The 14,756-nt window shown below is 38.3% G+C and overlaps 1 protein-coding gene across 3 annotated transcripts; it reads left to right on the top strand.

The window, feature by feature from the left end:
- The first annotated feature begins 1,782 nt into the window (after positions 1–1,782).
- Positions 1,783–7,160, top strand: LOC113698112 (uncharacterized). 3 transcript variants are annotated; one of them, XR_011817918.1, is made up of 7 exons: positions 1,783–2,282; positions 3,145–3,380; positions 3,466–3,724; positions 4,802–4,981; positions 5,196–5,351; positions 5,475–5,716; positions 6,181–7,160. XR_011817918.1 is itself a non-coding variant. In XM_027217807.2 (6 exons), the coding sequence occupies exons 1-6, from the start codon at positions 2,253–2,255 to the stop codon at positions 5,640–5,642; spliced, it is 1,029 nt and encodes a 342-aa protein (XP_027073608.2). In that variant the 5' UTR covers positions 1,783–2,252; the 3' UTR covers positions 5,643–5,903. The 3 variants fall into 3 exon arrangements, 1 of the variants encoding a protein (XP_027073608.2); XR_011817917.1 differs by having other exon boundaries at positions 1,784–2,282; positions 5,475–5,707; XM_027217807.2 differs by lacking the exon at positions 6,181–7,160 and having other exon boundaries at positions 5,475–5,903.
- Positions 7,161–14,756: the final 7,596 nt, after the last annotated feature.

Genomic DNA, 14,756 nt, shown 5'->3' with positions numbered 1-14,756 from the left:
TTTTTTTCAAAGGCATTAATTACTTAATCCTAAATGAATTTATTTAATTTGTGTGAAGTTGAAATTATTATATTTGGACAAATAATATATTATATTATTTTTTACTTTTATACTATTTTAATTTATTTTATATTTTGTTTGGGATAAAACACCTTTACGGTGTTTAATTTAGTTTAGATTTGGTTTGGAATTATTTATTTAAATTTTTATTACTTGATTATGTAATTAGTTTTGTGAGAAATTAATTTTATTAGAAATTACAGTGATAAATTAATAAATTAAAATTAAGTTTCGGGTCATTTCGGGTCGACCCGTCAACCCGTCAACCTGAAATTTTCAGGTTCGAGTCAGTATATCTGACCCGTCACGGGTTGACGGGTCGGGTTCGGGTCAACATATTTTCTGACGGGTCGGATCAGATCCAACCCGCCAACTTGATTTGAACCCGAATTGCCACCCCTATCCATCACCGCTTCTGACGCCGGTCACTATTTCGATTGTTATTACCGGTCTTCCTCTTTTTTTTTTTTTCTCTCCCTCTTCTCCTCTCCCCTCCCCGTTTGACCGATCTGTTGGTATATGTCTCTTTTTTCCTTTTTTTTTTCTTTCTCCCCCCCTCCCCTCTGCCTCCCGCCAGCTGCGATCTGGTCGCGCACAAAGCTAGAAATCCATGGCTGGTGCGGGGGAGGGGAGAGGAGAGTGAGAGGGAGGGGAAGAGGGCAGAGGTGCCAGGGGAAGGGGAAGGGGAAGGGAGAGGTGCTAGGGGAGAAAAAAAGAGGGGCAGAGAGGGAGAGGGAGGAAGGGGCAGAAGTGTTGGGGGAGGGGGAAGGGAGAAGAAGAAGAAAGAAAATAAAAGAGAAGAAAAAAGTTTTTCAACCTAAAAATTTTTCTTACAACTTTTACAGTAATTTACAGTAAAATTTTAGATAAACGCCCAAAAAACTCACATTCCACGGGGCCTAAAGTAGGCAAGAGCCTCTATCTCTTTGTGCGTGTAACCGTGAAGGATAATTACAATTTTTAGGTCTCTGTCTCAGGCATTGATTTAACAATCTAGTCCCTCGCGTTTTTGCCACAACCAAATTTGTCCCTCATACATTTTGACTGTCAACAAAATGATGAAGTATGACAAAAATCCACGCGATTCCTCTCTTGGCATCTTACCGGGCAAAAAGCCCTAAAGAATCAACAAATTCAGAAATTTGTTCGAGAAGAAAGGGGCCAAAGAGTAGCATATTATGTGTTCTTGAGGAATAAAATCAGCAAAAGTTGGAAACTTGAGGGGTTGCTCGTGATCCATATCCAAATAGTAGGAGACCAACATAAAAGTTATCCCTTAGGATTTAATTAAACGTGTGGCTTGACATAATTGAACCGACAACTCCACCATGTTTCATGCTACTTAATGCAGTATAATACTATCCTAAGGAAGGTGTCATTGTTATGCGCGATATCAATTCATAAATGATAAACCTCCCATTAAGGGAGGAGTCACCGCAGTAAAAAAGATTTCCTACTTTATCATTACTCCCATTATCCGTTACCATGCTACCTTACGTGATTTCTAAAATGAAATCTTGAAGTAATAATAATATATGCTTACCAAACAAAAGAGAGTCTCAAGTCTTGCGTAATGCGTAGACCGAGTCAGCAGTCAAGCTTTGCCCTTAAGCACAGCACGTCCGAGATGCTGTGTCCCAAGGCTCCCAACTTCCAAGTCTGATTGGTGTTTTGGAATTTGACAAATGTTGTCAATATTGATTGAGGCATTTATTTGTTTGGCCATTTAGGTACGACAAACGGGTCACGTATGATAACTCCCTTGGTTTCCTTGACATCGATACCAACTACATACTACTTTGTGTTTCTCCGTATAAAGTGCTACTCCGATGCTCCTTCCCATTTAAATGCAGATGCATATGTACGAATTCCAGTGTATACAAATAATCTGAATCCAATTGTATACTATGAGAAAGTTGTAGAACCGCGAGCGCCCAGAAACCAGCCCCAGCTGTTTGCCTTTAAATGCCTTTTTTGTTCTCTTCACGAGGAATTTTTAACTCAACCCAACCCCACCAAGTCTGCTCACTCTGTACACGCACTAACACACACCCGCGGTGGAATTGTCTTTCTTTTATAATTTATACAGGATTACTGAATTGGTAGCCGCTTGAAGAAGGGTTGGGGGAGCTGCTGAGGAAATTCCAGAAAAGGGATGAAGAATAGAAGTCTCTGAGCTCTGTTTTTGGTAAATGGCTGAAGAAATTTGTCTCTTCATCAAGGTCAGTTCTATTTATTTCCCTTTTTTCCCCTGCCACTTTCCTCTTCTTTTGGACATGACCTTTTCTTTTATGCATCTGAAATGAGGAACGCCAGTTACAGTCTGGCAATGGGTTCAGGGCTTCTTTTCCTTTTTCCTCTATTTTTTGGCCTGAGAAAGTTGGAATTTTTCTCATATTTGTGTAATTTTTTTCCTGGTAGCGTGCATATTTTTCATGGGTTGGGTGTTAGATTTTAGGTTTTTATATCTTTTTCTTGATCTTTTTTTTTTTTTGGTTACTTACCACAAATACAGCCTAACTTCACCAGAGTAGGTTAGGCTGGCATTCATGTTTTCATCAGTCTTTTGTAGTTAAATTTGCTGCATGTGTTATAGACGGTCCTTTGAGGACTTCTTTTATTGTTCTACCAGCATTAGCTGCTCCCTTTTGTTCTTGCCTGTTACTTTTTCATGGGTAGTTGGTCTGCTGCTTAATTGACCTCTCTGAAGCATAATTGCATTCATTCTTGAGCTTTGAAAATAGATTTCGTGCTCATTTCTCTGATGTTCTGAGCTGACTCCTGAAGCAACAAGCAGTCTGTGTTCCTTTTTAGTGTTATGTTCAATAATAGTCTTTAACCTTGACTTTGATTTTTTATGTTACTCTGGACATTCAAGTTTTCACGTTTGAATCTATTCCATTGTGCATTTCTGAGAATTAATTGGTATTTTTAGGTTTAGTTCTTGAAATCGTTTGTTTGTCGTAAATCAAACTCTTCTCTTGAGGCAGTAATGGACAATTTTGAAGTGATTTATTTTTCGATTTTCAGCATATAATGGTTTTTGTAGTAGGCATTGACATTTGGACTGTATTTGCATTGCAGGACGGTCTTATAATAAAAGCTCCCAAGAAATCTCCAGTGTTGTTGCGGACTATAGTTTTAGTATTTGTGATGGTCTGTGGTGTTTATATCTGCTCAGTCTGTCTAAAGCAAACCAATTTCAGCACCAAAACCAAATTTTTGAATATTGAAGTTCTAGAGAGTTATTGTCATGAATATGACATCGATCGGTCCGAAACTCCTTACTTGCATTATCCCAAGCCTAAAACATTTCGCAGGTGGTATTGAGAACTTGGTTTGGCTTATGTTTGCTGTGTACTGTAGTCTAATCAGTATTATTATCAATATTTGTCATGTTGGCAGGGCTGAATGTTCTTGTAATCCTGTACGACTCTTTGCCATTCTGTCGATGCAGAGATCTGGCAGTGGTTGGTTTGAGACCTTGCTGAATAGTCATGTTAATGCCAGTTCCAATGGTGAGATTTTCTCTGTCAAAGGGAGGAGGGAGAATGCTTCTTCAATCACAAAGACTCTGGATAGAGTTTACAATCTCGACTGGTTTACAAGTGCATCAAAGAATCAATGTTCTGCTGCTGTCGGTTTCAAGTGGATGCTTAATCAGGTAAACTTTTTTTTGTATTTTGGACCAATTTAAGAGCATATGATTCTTTTATATTCAGTGCCTTAGAACACCTCTTGCTTGCTTATCAACCACGTAAAAGATCGGAGTCAAATTCACAAGTTATTCACTATCAATGCCTTGCTGTCTGAAAGCACATTGAATCAAGAGCTCTTTTAAGGGGCTTTATAGTCCTTCACGCTGGTCATATTACTTAGCTAAATTGGGGAATTATGTGAGGAGAAAGGAGGGGATGTTATTCTGCTCTTCAAGCTAAAGATAATGCAATAATCTATTTCCTGAGTGCTGTACAGCATGTATTTTCAATATGTTCCTATTATCTGTTTAATCAAACATTGATATCGTCCTCAGAGCAGTATCTGCCAGTTGAATTGCTCATTATAATAAATAATGTGCCTCTTTTTTTTTTTTTGGAACTCTTTTTCCTTTGCTTTTTCACATAGTTCATAGTTTAAATAAGGCAACTATGTTGACCATCATATGTAAACCAGAATAGTGATTCAGAGGAACTGCATCCCTCTAAACCCTTCCAAGCCCCACCCTCCACAACACCCACCCCAACCGAAAAGGGGGAGGGGGGAATGTAGAAATGAACTATATGTGCACCCTCTCTTTATCGTTTTTAAGTAAAGAAAAGCTGAATAATTTTTGGAATCATTATAGTTTTCCTGCAATAAATTTATCTGCTTTTTATATGCATAGTTTGAAGTGTTATTGGATTTTATGGCATGACTCTAGTGCAAGATGGAAATATCTTGATATCTATAGGAGAAGTTACTCCAGTAGTAGCAACCGGAAAGTTTCCTTTTGTTTCTCGAAAGACTGACTTGTGTTGGGCATGAATCAAAACTATAAGTGGTTGCTAGTTTGATCAAAAAGCAGATGCTTTTTGGAACATTGCAGCCTCTTTGGAAATCCGTAAGATCTGCTCATACAATGTATAATAAAGGACTAAATGACTAGCAGATATAGTGTTTTGTGAATGCGATGTGATATCATTCTTCCAATCATGGGTTGTCTTGTCAAAACAGCTGAATTAAGTTGTGATGGGTGGTTCAGGGATTACCGGAGCACCACAAAGAAATCGTGCAATACTTCAATGATAGAGGTGTTTCTGTAATATTTCTCTTCCGAAAAAACCTACTGCGCCGAATGGTTTCAGTGATTGCAAATTCTTATGATCGATATGCTAAACTTCTGAATGGCACACACAAGTCTCATGTGCATTCGATAGAAGAGGTCTCTCTCTCTCTCTCTCTCTCTCTCTCTCTCTCTCTCATTCATGCAGCTGAACCCCAACCCCTACACCCTCCCCCCCACCACAAAAAAAAAAAAAACAAAACCATCCATAAAGAAAACAAGAAATAGATCATAAGAGAAAAAGGGTGAGTGTATTCTTTGTTAGTGCCTGCATTATTCTGACAATATTTTTTTTGTGGCTTCTTCTTTGCAGGCTGAAACCCTTTCCAGATATAAACCTGTCATCAATTTAACATCTTTGATGACAGATTTAAAGCAAATGGAGGTGACTGTAATGAAGACTCTGGAGCAGTTCCAGAGCACCCGGCACATCATTCTGTTTTATGAAGATCTTGTCAAAAATAGAACTGTAAGAAGCTCCTCCTTTAAACTTTATTGGAATTCTTGTTGCAAATTCTTTTTCAGGATCTTCGTAAAATAAAAGTATACAGTATATTACAGTGTGCTCGTGCTCTCTTGCTCTTTTTTTCAGAAATTAGTAGATGTCCAAGAGTTTCTAAAGCTGCCACTGATGGAATTAATTAGTCGTCAGGTTAAGATACACAAAGGGCCATTATCAGAGCATATTGAGAATTGGGATGATGTTAACAAGACACTACAAGGAACAGTTTATGAAAGGTTCCTCCATGCTGACTACTAATCATAGTCCTTCAGAAATCCATGAAGGAGGCGTGCATATTAACCAACACTTGCAGAAACTGACTGGTATTGAAGGTTTATTTAAATACCCACTCAAATTTAATTTAGCTTTTTTTTGTTTTTTGCCCTTTTTTCTGTTCTCCCACTACTTCACTCTTCACTGATGATGTCACGGAAATATCATGTATAGTTCTAGACATGAAATTTAGGCAGTGAAAAGAAATACAGAATGCAAGTCAAAGGTTCGATTGCCTATTCTCAAGTTTCTTGTCTGTTCATTTTGTTGTTCGATTTGGTTCCGCCTCTTTATCTTTAGCCTTAAAGTTTTCCAAGTTACTATTCTGCGGAGTACCAAAAAAATAGAAAAAGACTTGCAGATGTTTAAAGATGGTACAGCGCTGGTGTTTGTTTTTGCTTTAAGATTGTACGACCTTTTTTGTTTTTCCCTTTGGTTGCGTATGTTCGAATTGTAGAACGAACAAAAAGCTGTGGATAATTCTTTTTTACTTATTTTTCTTCTGATTCTCAATCAAATTTAGGATTGCATAATGCTGGGCCATAATTGTTTTGGGCCACCTGGGTGGGCTCGGATTCATTTGCCATATGCCAGCCGCGGTCGAGCGGAAAAGCTGCGAGTCCTGAAGTTACACTTCAATTGGTTATATTTCGACTCGTCTATCAGGTATTATGCTGTCCCCCGAATTGGGCTCCCCGCTGTTACGCTTATGGGCCAGTAGAAACCCAAAAAGACAACAGAAGCTGCCGCAGCTCCGTTGCAGCAGAAAACGCTCGAACCATCAGAGGGGGTTTGGAGGAGTTGGGAAGCGGAGGCATCTACATTATTAATTCTACGAAATTTTTGAAGCAGAGAAATACTCTCGTAAAAGCTTTGGCTGTGGATCGGTGGCCGCACAATTTTAAACCTTAAACGACTGGAGGGATGCCAACTGGTTGAAAGTACAAGGCCTGACTCCTGAGACGGGTATGAAATGTGAATGGTCAAACATGCAGAAGAATGGGCCGGGGCGGCTTGGCTCTCGCCTTTAGCTGGTTGTGTTGCTTATGTATGTATATATAAAGAATAATTTGTGAGAGGCGAGGCCACAAGTCGGGCCGAAGTAAGTACCACGGACAGAGAAGAAAGGCAAGTTTTCTAGTTGGAAAGCGAACTTGTTTGTGCTCCCCTCTCAATGCCACAAAAGAATTTTTGCGAGAGGGAGGTCAGTGGAGGAGAGTAAGATAATCTATCAAAATATACCAAACCAACGGTTGTGATTGCATGTGATGGGTAGGCTCTTGTCCCTATGTCACCTTTCTCCATTTAAATACGCCATTAAATTTCAACTAGCTAGGCAGAGAGGCTGCAAACCAAAGTGTTTGAATGCTGTATCAGTACAGTCGTACTAACTTCTGTGAAATAAACAAATTGGCAGGCCCGAAATGTGTTGTACTACACACAAGTACATTCAACCATGATCGATAATAATAAAATCAAATGTGGGATGAGGTGTTACGATTATGAGCTTGGTTGGTTATATTACACAAAAGTTCATACTAATAGTTATTTCATGGACACATTTTCCATAATCATTTGGCTGTTTCTTAATCGAACTAAATAGTTTGCTTGAGCTCTCAACACTCTAACCTAAATTTTAAGCATACACACCACCACCACCACCACACCCCCCCCCCCCCAAAAAAGCACAAAAATGTTTTAGACACACATGCAATCATCTAAAGTGTCTCAGGTTAAATAGAAATTGAATTTGTACATGTATTTTCACAATGCCACTGATTATGGTAATGGTATCACAAAAATAAACTAGTGAAAGACTCATAGTGACGACACAAGCCAGCTAGTTGTGTGCTCTCCCATACTACTAGCTAAGCTTATTGTGTGCCCCCGTACGAATCTAGCTGTGTAGCCTAATAATACTAGCTGTAGCTTAATTACGTTTATACTGCACATTGTCCCATAAAATTTTGGTAGCCGAACTATCCGCGCAACGAGTAAAAGTTGCACGGAGCATGGAGATAAAAAACATGGAGATGGAGGACAGGCTCTTTGTTCATTTCTTGATGATGCACTTGTTTTAACAATAACAAGAGAAAAAAAAGCGTTAGGTGCCTAATTCTTTATGATTTTTAGTGAGGACATTCTCCAACCAGTTCGGGCTCTTTTTGGCTGTATAAATACCCCGTGAACATGGGGGTTCTAACGCACACCCAATGCAAAACTTCATTTCTGCATCTCCTCCTCTATTGCCTATCTTTCTTCCTTCCACATTGTCCATGGCCCGGGCACGTTTAATTCTCGCCATCCTTTTCGTTGCTGTGATGGCCTCCCATAACCTTCAGCCTGCTGAAGGTAGACGCTTGTCATTCAGGACCCCCAACAATCTCATGGATAACAGGATTAAAAATGTACATGCGGAACATGGCAACTCAAATGGCGACAGCAGGAGTACTGAAACTAATCCAATGCACTTTGTAGTCCGGGCAGCAGTGGAAGCAACACCACCTGATCCGTCTGTAATGCTGCCTTGCCCGCCACCGCCTCCTCCTCCTCAAGCAACGGTAAGAGGTGCTCCGGGTCATGCTGACAACTTTCGACCAACTGCACCTGGCCATAGCCCTGGGATCGGGAATTCCGTACAGAACTAGGGACGTGCCAAGCTAGTCACTTGCTGGCATTCTTATGCTTTCGCGAATGTGGTTCCTATATATATATATAGGGGTTTCCTCGGTGACTGCATTTCATCTCCTATTTATCCTCCTGCTTAATGCTTATTGTATGTGTCTAAGATCTACTGTAAACTAGTAGTACGTAGTTTCATTGTGCATGTTCTGTTTATTCATATCGTGAGCCAAGTGTAGTGTGAATTTATTATATGTGGCAATTATGTGTGTTCTCAAGTACTAGTGTGGATTTATCATAAATACAATAACGTATATGTATATATGAAGGGTTTTGCAAGATAGGCGTCATTTTACACTTGATAGTGTTTCCCAACAAAAATTTAATGAGAAAAATGAAGTGAAGTGTGTCAAAATGAGAAAAGAATTCGAAAGATGATGTTGAAAACTACGTAAAAGTCGGGGAAGGAATGGGTAGGGTGGTATCAGGGAATGGAGTATAAGTGAGAAATCTCAAGTTAAAAATCCCCTATTTACGCCCAAAAAAAAAAAAAACTACATGGAGTAAATTTCTATGAAATTATCCGTCCAAGTTATAATGGGTTTTTAACCACAACTGTTTACCAGCTTTTCAATGCACATGACATAATTGATTTAAGTACATATAATACAATAACTGGAAAAGTTTTAGAGGAGTGGCAATCTTGTTATACAGAAATTAATATCCTAATTTTCACAGAAGAGAAGTTAATTACGCTGAGAAATATTCTCATCTTTGCACCTCATAAACCGATGGACAGTATCACAATTAAAATCTTCAAGAAAAAGTGAAATTAATATAGTTTCAAGCTTCCAGAATGAGTTTATAAATGACAATTAGATTGTTTCACTTGAACTGAACATGCCTTAATTGCTAAGAAAAAGCGACTTTTGTTTAAATCAGAACAATTACGCTATTATTGGCAAATTACAATTTTCCTCCATATTTTGGTTCTTATTTTCTTCTCCCTTCTATCCAATTTAAGAGGCTTATGATTACTTAAGTGCCATCAATCACAATAATTATATGAGTAATTAGCGGTGAATTATATGGCTTTATTAGCTACTAAATATTTATTAACTAACTTGTTCAATGTCTTAATGTCGGATTTTCTACTACCTAAGAATTACAAGTTTTAGTGAAAATTCTCCTCATAGTGTATTAATATAAAGAAACTGGGGTGCAATTCTTCTCATGTTTTGCTGAGTAAAATATTACTAGTATAATTCTTGCAAGATGGTGAAAAAACGCTCAACACTTGGTTATAATTCTCTTTTCTTTCGAATGTACCATTATTGTAGTTGGCAAATAATGGATCAAAACTGTAGAAGTGAAATCTTCATCTCAATTCGTTTTAACTAAAAAAAGGAAGAAAGAAACAGAAAAAAAAAAAAAAAAAAAACTCTGCATCTCATTTTACCTTGTCTAACTCTTGCAAAATCCTGCGCCAAATCCCAAAATTCGAGAACTATTCTCCTAAAGTGATCATGGCAATTGGAAAAGATCGACAAGACGTCTTTGCTCTTGATTAAACTCGCTTCTTCTATTTGCGTATTCGATCAGATCTCTTATTCTATAAACTCAAGAGTCTACATATGTGTGCTTCAATGAACGTTGTGGGATGGGATGAATCTTCCGCGAGCATTGTACATTTCGGCCTCCTGAAAAAAATGGGCAATCATCACGCAAACTACAAAGCGAGATATGCATGTATTAAGGCTACAAAGGAGCCCAGCCCTCGTGCTTGCTTAGCTTAGGTTAAGAGAAGTAGCATATGCAAGTTACCCAATTGGTAATATCAAATCACTTTCTTAACGTATATTTGTGTCTTGATATAAGGGTTTGATTAGTTGATAATCTGTAAAAATTCCTATAAAATTTGTAGTTTCGGGATGTGTCTTAACTTGCCGTGATGATCGGAATTATAGTCACTCAAAACTTTTTTCCATGCCCAAAATAGAAAGAAAGGGGAAAAACAGAAGTATAAAGGGCAAATTATATTTTATCCCCCTATAGTTTAATGTTTTTATACATAACCCTTCTATGGTTTCAAAAATTATATATAATCCTTTCATAGTTTGGATTAAAATATCAAAGTGACAGAAATGATCGTAACATAACCTTTAAAAATATCGAAACTACCCTTGTTTAAAAATTAGAATGGCTAAAGTGATCAAAATATATAAACATAATATACATGACGCACTAACCCCGTATGATTTTATACTTTACCATATAACCCTCTTATGATTTAATACTTTACTATATATAATCCGCTTATTATTTTTAAAATAGACACATAACCCCCTGTGATTGATAAGTAATTTTCAACTTTACATAGTGGCATTTTTTATATTTTAGGTGATTCCGTTATGAATTATAAATTTCGTTATTTTTAACACTTTAATCCAAATCATAAAAAAATTATATATATATTTTGAAACTATAAAGGGATTATGTACAAAAATACTAAACCACAAAATCACAAGGAGGTAAAGTGTAATTTGCTCAAGTATAAAAAATGTCTACAAGCTCATGGCATTACCTACAACAATGAGCGAGAGTCGGCCGAAAAGCAGTGATAAGTGAACCAGACAACCTCAAGTGCCGAGTCTTAAGATGCCAACTCAACCGAAAGTTGGTATGAAGCAGTGAATCGGAACGAGGTTTCTAGACTCTTGTCATGTCCCAGAGACATGACAAGAGTCTAGAAACCTCGTTCCGATAACAACACTGTGCTTTGGGTGGCCTAGAAACCTCTGGGGCACCACTGATGAGAAGAAAAAACTTCATTTAGTAAATTGGGATTCTGTGTGCAAACCTAAAACTTTAGGTGGCCTAGGACTCAGAAAGACTTCTGATAACAACACTGTGCTCCTTGCTGGACTCTGTTGGAGACTAGTCAAGGAACCTAAAAGCCTTTGGTCTCAGATTTTACAACAGTGTTACATTGACAACAATAGTACTACCTCCAGCCATAACCTCACTTTGAAAAGAGGAAATGGATCCATCAATAAAAAATCCTTGCAGAAGGGATTAGAGTTGTTTAACCAAGGCATCATGTGGAATGTCAGAAATGGGGAGGAAATTCTTCTATGGTGGGATGACTGGACAGGTAGAGGCCCCCTTAGATCAATGATCTCTGGGCCACTCACCCAAGCAGAAACCAAAATGAAAATCAAGCAAATTTTTGGAGACTTTGATGCTTGGGATTTTTCTTCTCTCTCTTTTGAACTCCCAGACAATATTTGCAGATTCATTCAAAGCATCCCAAGGCAGTTAATGAGTAATCAATCTGATACTCTAAGATGGAAAACCAACCCAAATGGATCTTTCTCTGCCAAATCTGCCCTTCTTATTTTGGAGCAGGATCTAAAGAAAAAGCCCCCTCAAGGGGATTTTGAACTATGGTCTTGGGTTTGGAAGGTCAAAACAAAGTCCAAGGTTAAACATTTCCTTTGGCTAGCTTGCCAAAATAGACTGCCTTCTAAGGCACTTCTCCTTAAGAGAACTATCATTTCTGACTCTTTTTGCCCTCGCTGCAACCACTCCTGTGAAGACTCAGCTCATGTTCTTAGATATTGCCCACATGCTTCCTCCTTTTGGCAAAGCCTCAACATTCCCACTTCCTTTGATCTGGATTTTACAGTTTGGCTTAAAAATGGTTGTCTGTCCAAGCATATTTCTCCATTTTATGGAATCCCCTGGGGTACTGTTATCTCTTTTGCCTGCTGGAATCTTTGGATTGCCAGAAACAAGGCTATTTTTGAACCATCTAACCTCTTCTCCATTCTGCACAATACTCTAGCAATGGTGGCTGAATACTCCTTTTTAGGACCTATTCAGAACATAATACATCCAAGAACAGAAGTGCTCATTAACTGGATTCCCCCTGAACCTTCCTGTTTCAAAATCAACACTGATGGATCTTCCATAGGGAATTCTGGTCCAGCTGGATCGGGTGGCTTGATCAGAAATCACCTAGGACACTGGATAGCTGGGTTTAGCAGAAAATTGGGACATGCTACCAATATTCTTGCTGAGTTGTGGGGGATAAGGGATGGACTATCCTTAGCTTCCTCTCTAAACTTGCAAAATGTTGAATTAGAAGTTGATGCTAAAACTGCTCTAGACTTGCTTAAATCGGCAGATACCTCAACTCATGAGTATGCTTCAATTATCTCTGATTGTAGGTTCCTGATCTCTGCCCTGCCGAAAGTCATACTTAGACATGCTTATCGAGAAGCAAACCAGTGTGCTGACAGATTGGCAAAACTGGGTGCTCAACAAGATGTTAATTTTGTATGCTATGAAAGTATTCCTTTTGCTTTGAGAAGTCTAGTAGATGCAGATATTAAGGGAATTTGTTTCCCTCGTTTTGTACCTATAACTTAAGTTTGTTTTAATATATAGTCCCTTTTATTACCAAAAAAAAAAAAGACTCTTGTCATGTAGATACACAGTTCTTTGCCCAGTTGAACTCTTTTCCTGATCGCTTTTTTGTACATTCGTTTTCGTACCCTGATAATTTAATTAATTATTACGTCAAGCGCTCTCAAACTGGCCTTAACCTGGGACTGACCGAGGAGATCCTCCCATGCTCTCACCGGGTAAGTTAGCAATTAGCATCAACCAACCTTCCCAACTAGTTAAAGATGTTCAAGCGTTGCTGCACAAAATTGGTGGTTCACTCCAGAACAGCAATTTTCTGCCAATGCTAGCCTATTGCTCGGAGATGAGTTTTTTTTTTTTTATCCTGTAACGATAATATTCTTATAATTTAATCTATTTTACTTTAAAAACTATATAAAGAAATAGTAGATATATAAATTTAACTAAATTGAAAAGATGTTCTAATATCTCTTTTAAATTTTTTTTACTGAGATTTGAGTAAGGCTGCAAACGAATCGAGCCGCTCGCGAGCGGCTCGAGTCAAGCTCGAGCTCAGAATATTAAGCTCGTTAGCTCGCGAGCCTTGGATATATATACATATATTTTTTATTTAATAATAAAATTACTTATATTATATATTTTTTTTTTATTTTCATAGTAAAATTACGTATATGTCCTTAATATTTTATTATTTATTAAAAAAATATTATTTTATTTATTTATTTTTAAATAAAATATTTATTTTTTATTTTTTTTCGAGCTCGTGCTCGAAATTTGCCAGCTCGTCGAGCTTGAGCTCGATAAAATTTAGTCGAGACTCGGCTCGATTAGCTCAAAACTCGATTCGGCTCAGCTCGTTTGCGGCCCTAGATTTGAGTTCCTAACATTCGCCTGACCTTTCACTGCATATGGAATTTGGACTCTAACCTTTCGCCAAAGCTCAATGATTTTGCAGGGAGCCGAATCTAACCACATACGAATAATAAAAGAAAGGTAAAGCCGCCTCCCAGCAATATATTCTACACTCTACAGTACAGTACATCATTGCAGGCCTTCAGGTTTTGGCACTAATTACGGCCGTAAGATTCACATGGTAAATTGTATCAACAACCGCCTGCGTACGCTGAATCTAACATTAATTAGCAAGACGTGTGAAATCATGGTACTTCGAAAAGGAAAGCCGTCTTATATGGTAATATTCCATACCATGAGTAACATGTGGCAATGATCGATCAAGAGTTTTTGCTCGCCCTATTCAAATAAGACTTGAGATTTTCCCCCGTTACCTTTTGTTTGCCGTCCCCCTATCTAGAAGGTACGGAAAAAGCGACGGTCCTGATGGTATTCCAAGCAACTTGTGTGCAGGTGTTGAATGTACATTTGACAGTCCAAAAGGCCAATGCATGCATTTGATGCATTCACAAGTGTGCATTACTAATTCTAGCTAAAGGCGCAATAACCAATTACTAGTTGATTTACATGATGCCTAGTTAGCTCCCATCGTAAAATCATATCACGGACCTAGGACATTCGTCTGAATTTATTAAAAAATCACTTAACGTAACAATTGACAAGAGACAAAGTTTGAACTCTTGTCTTTCGCTCAATTACACTACTAAGCCTGGGCATCGGCCTTTGGCTGGTGGTGGTGGTGGTACATCGAGCATTACAGAAATTTGAGACCGTTGGGATCCGAAAGGCACGAGAAAGATCCAGTTGTCTTCCCGCACGTTCACTCTAGTACTATTAGACTAGACCAGCTGTGCATATGTTACTAGAATAGAAAAGGCACCACCTCTGTTTTCATCATTTGAACTTACTAATACTGCAAATTCAGGCCCAACACCAAGCACAAAACAGAATCAAATGGGCGGCTAATTATAATTAGTATTTGCCTCTTTTTAACGTAGTGCCTTTACGAGTTTAGTGGGGCGGGTGACGGAGAGGCTTCCTGGACTCGAGGAGCCAACCACACATGCGTCCTTTTCAAGGAATCTTCTTTATTCTGATTCCATTCTGCAAGTCAAGATCGAAAAGGCGCGGCGG

Source organism: Coffea arabica, chromosome 7c (genome assembly GCF_036785885.1).
Source record: "Coffea arabica cultivar ET-39 chromosome 7c, Coffea Arabica ET-39 HiFi, whole genome shotgun sequence".
Lineage (NCBI taxonomy): Eukaryota > Viridiplantae > Streptophyta > Magnoliopsida > Gentianales > Rubiaceae > Coffea > Coffea arabica.
Note: the sequence above shows the minus strand (reverse complement) of the source record. Positions and strands in the feature narration are given on the sequence as shown.

What these genes read in the sequence shown, in the direction of transcription:
- LOC113698112 (XM_027217807.2), top strand. Translation starts at nt 2,253, where the DNA reads ATGGCTGAAGAAATTTGTCTCTTCATCAAG. An exon ending in ATGTGCATTCGATAGAAGAG is followed by an intron (nt 4,982 to 5,195) that starts GTCTCTCTCTCT and finishes TCTTCTTTGCAG; the next exon opens with GCTGAAACCCTTTCCAGATA. An exon ending in ATCTTGTCAAAAATAGAACT is followed by an intron (nt 5,352 to 5,474) that starts GTAAGAAGCTCC and finishes TCTTTTTTTCAG; the next exon opens with AAATTAGTAGATGTCCAAGA.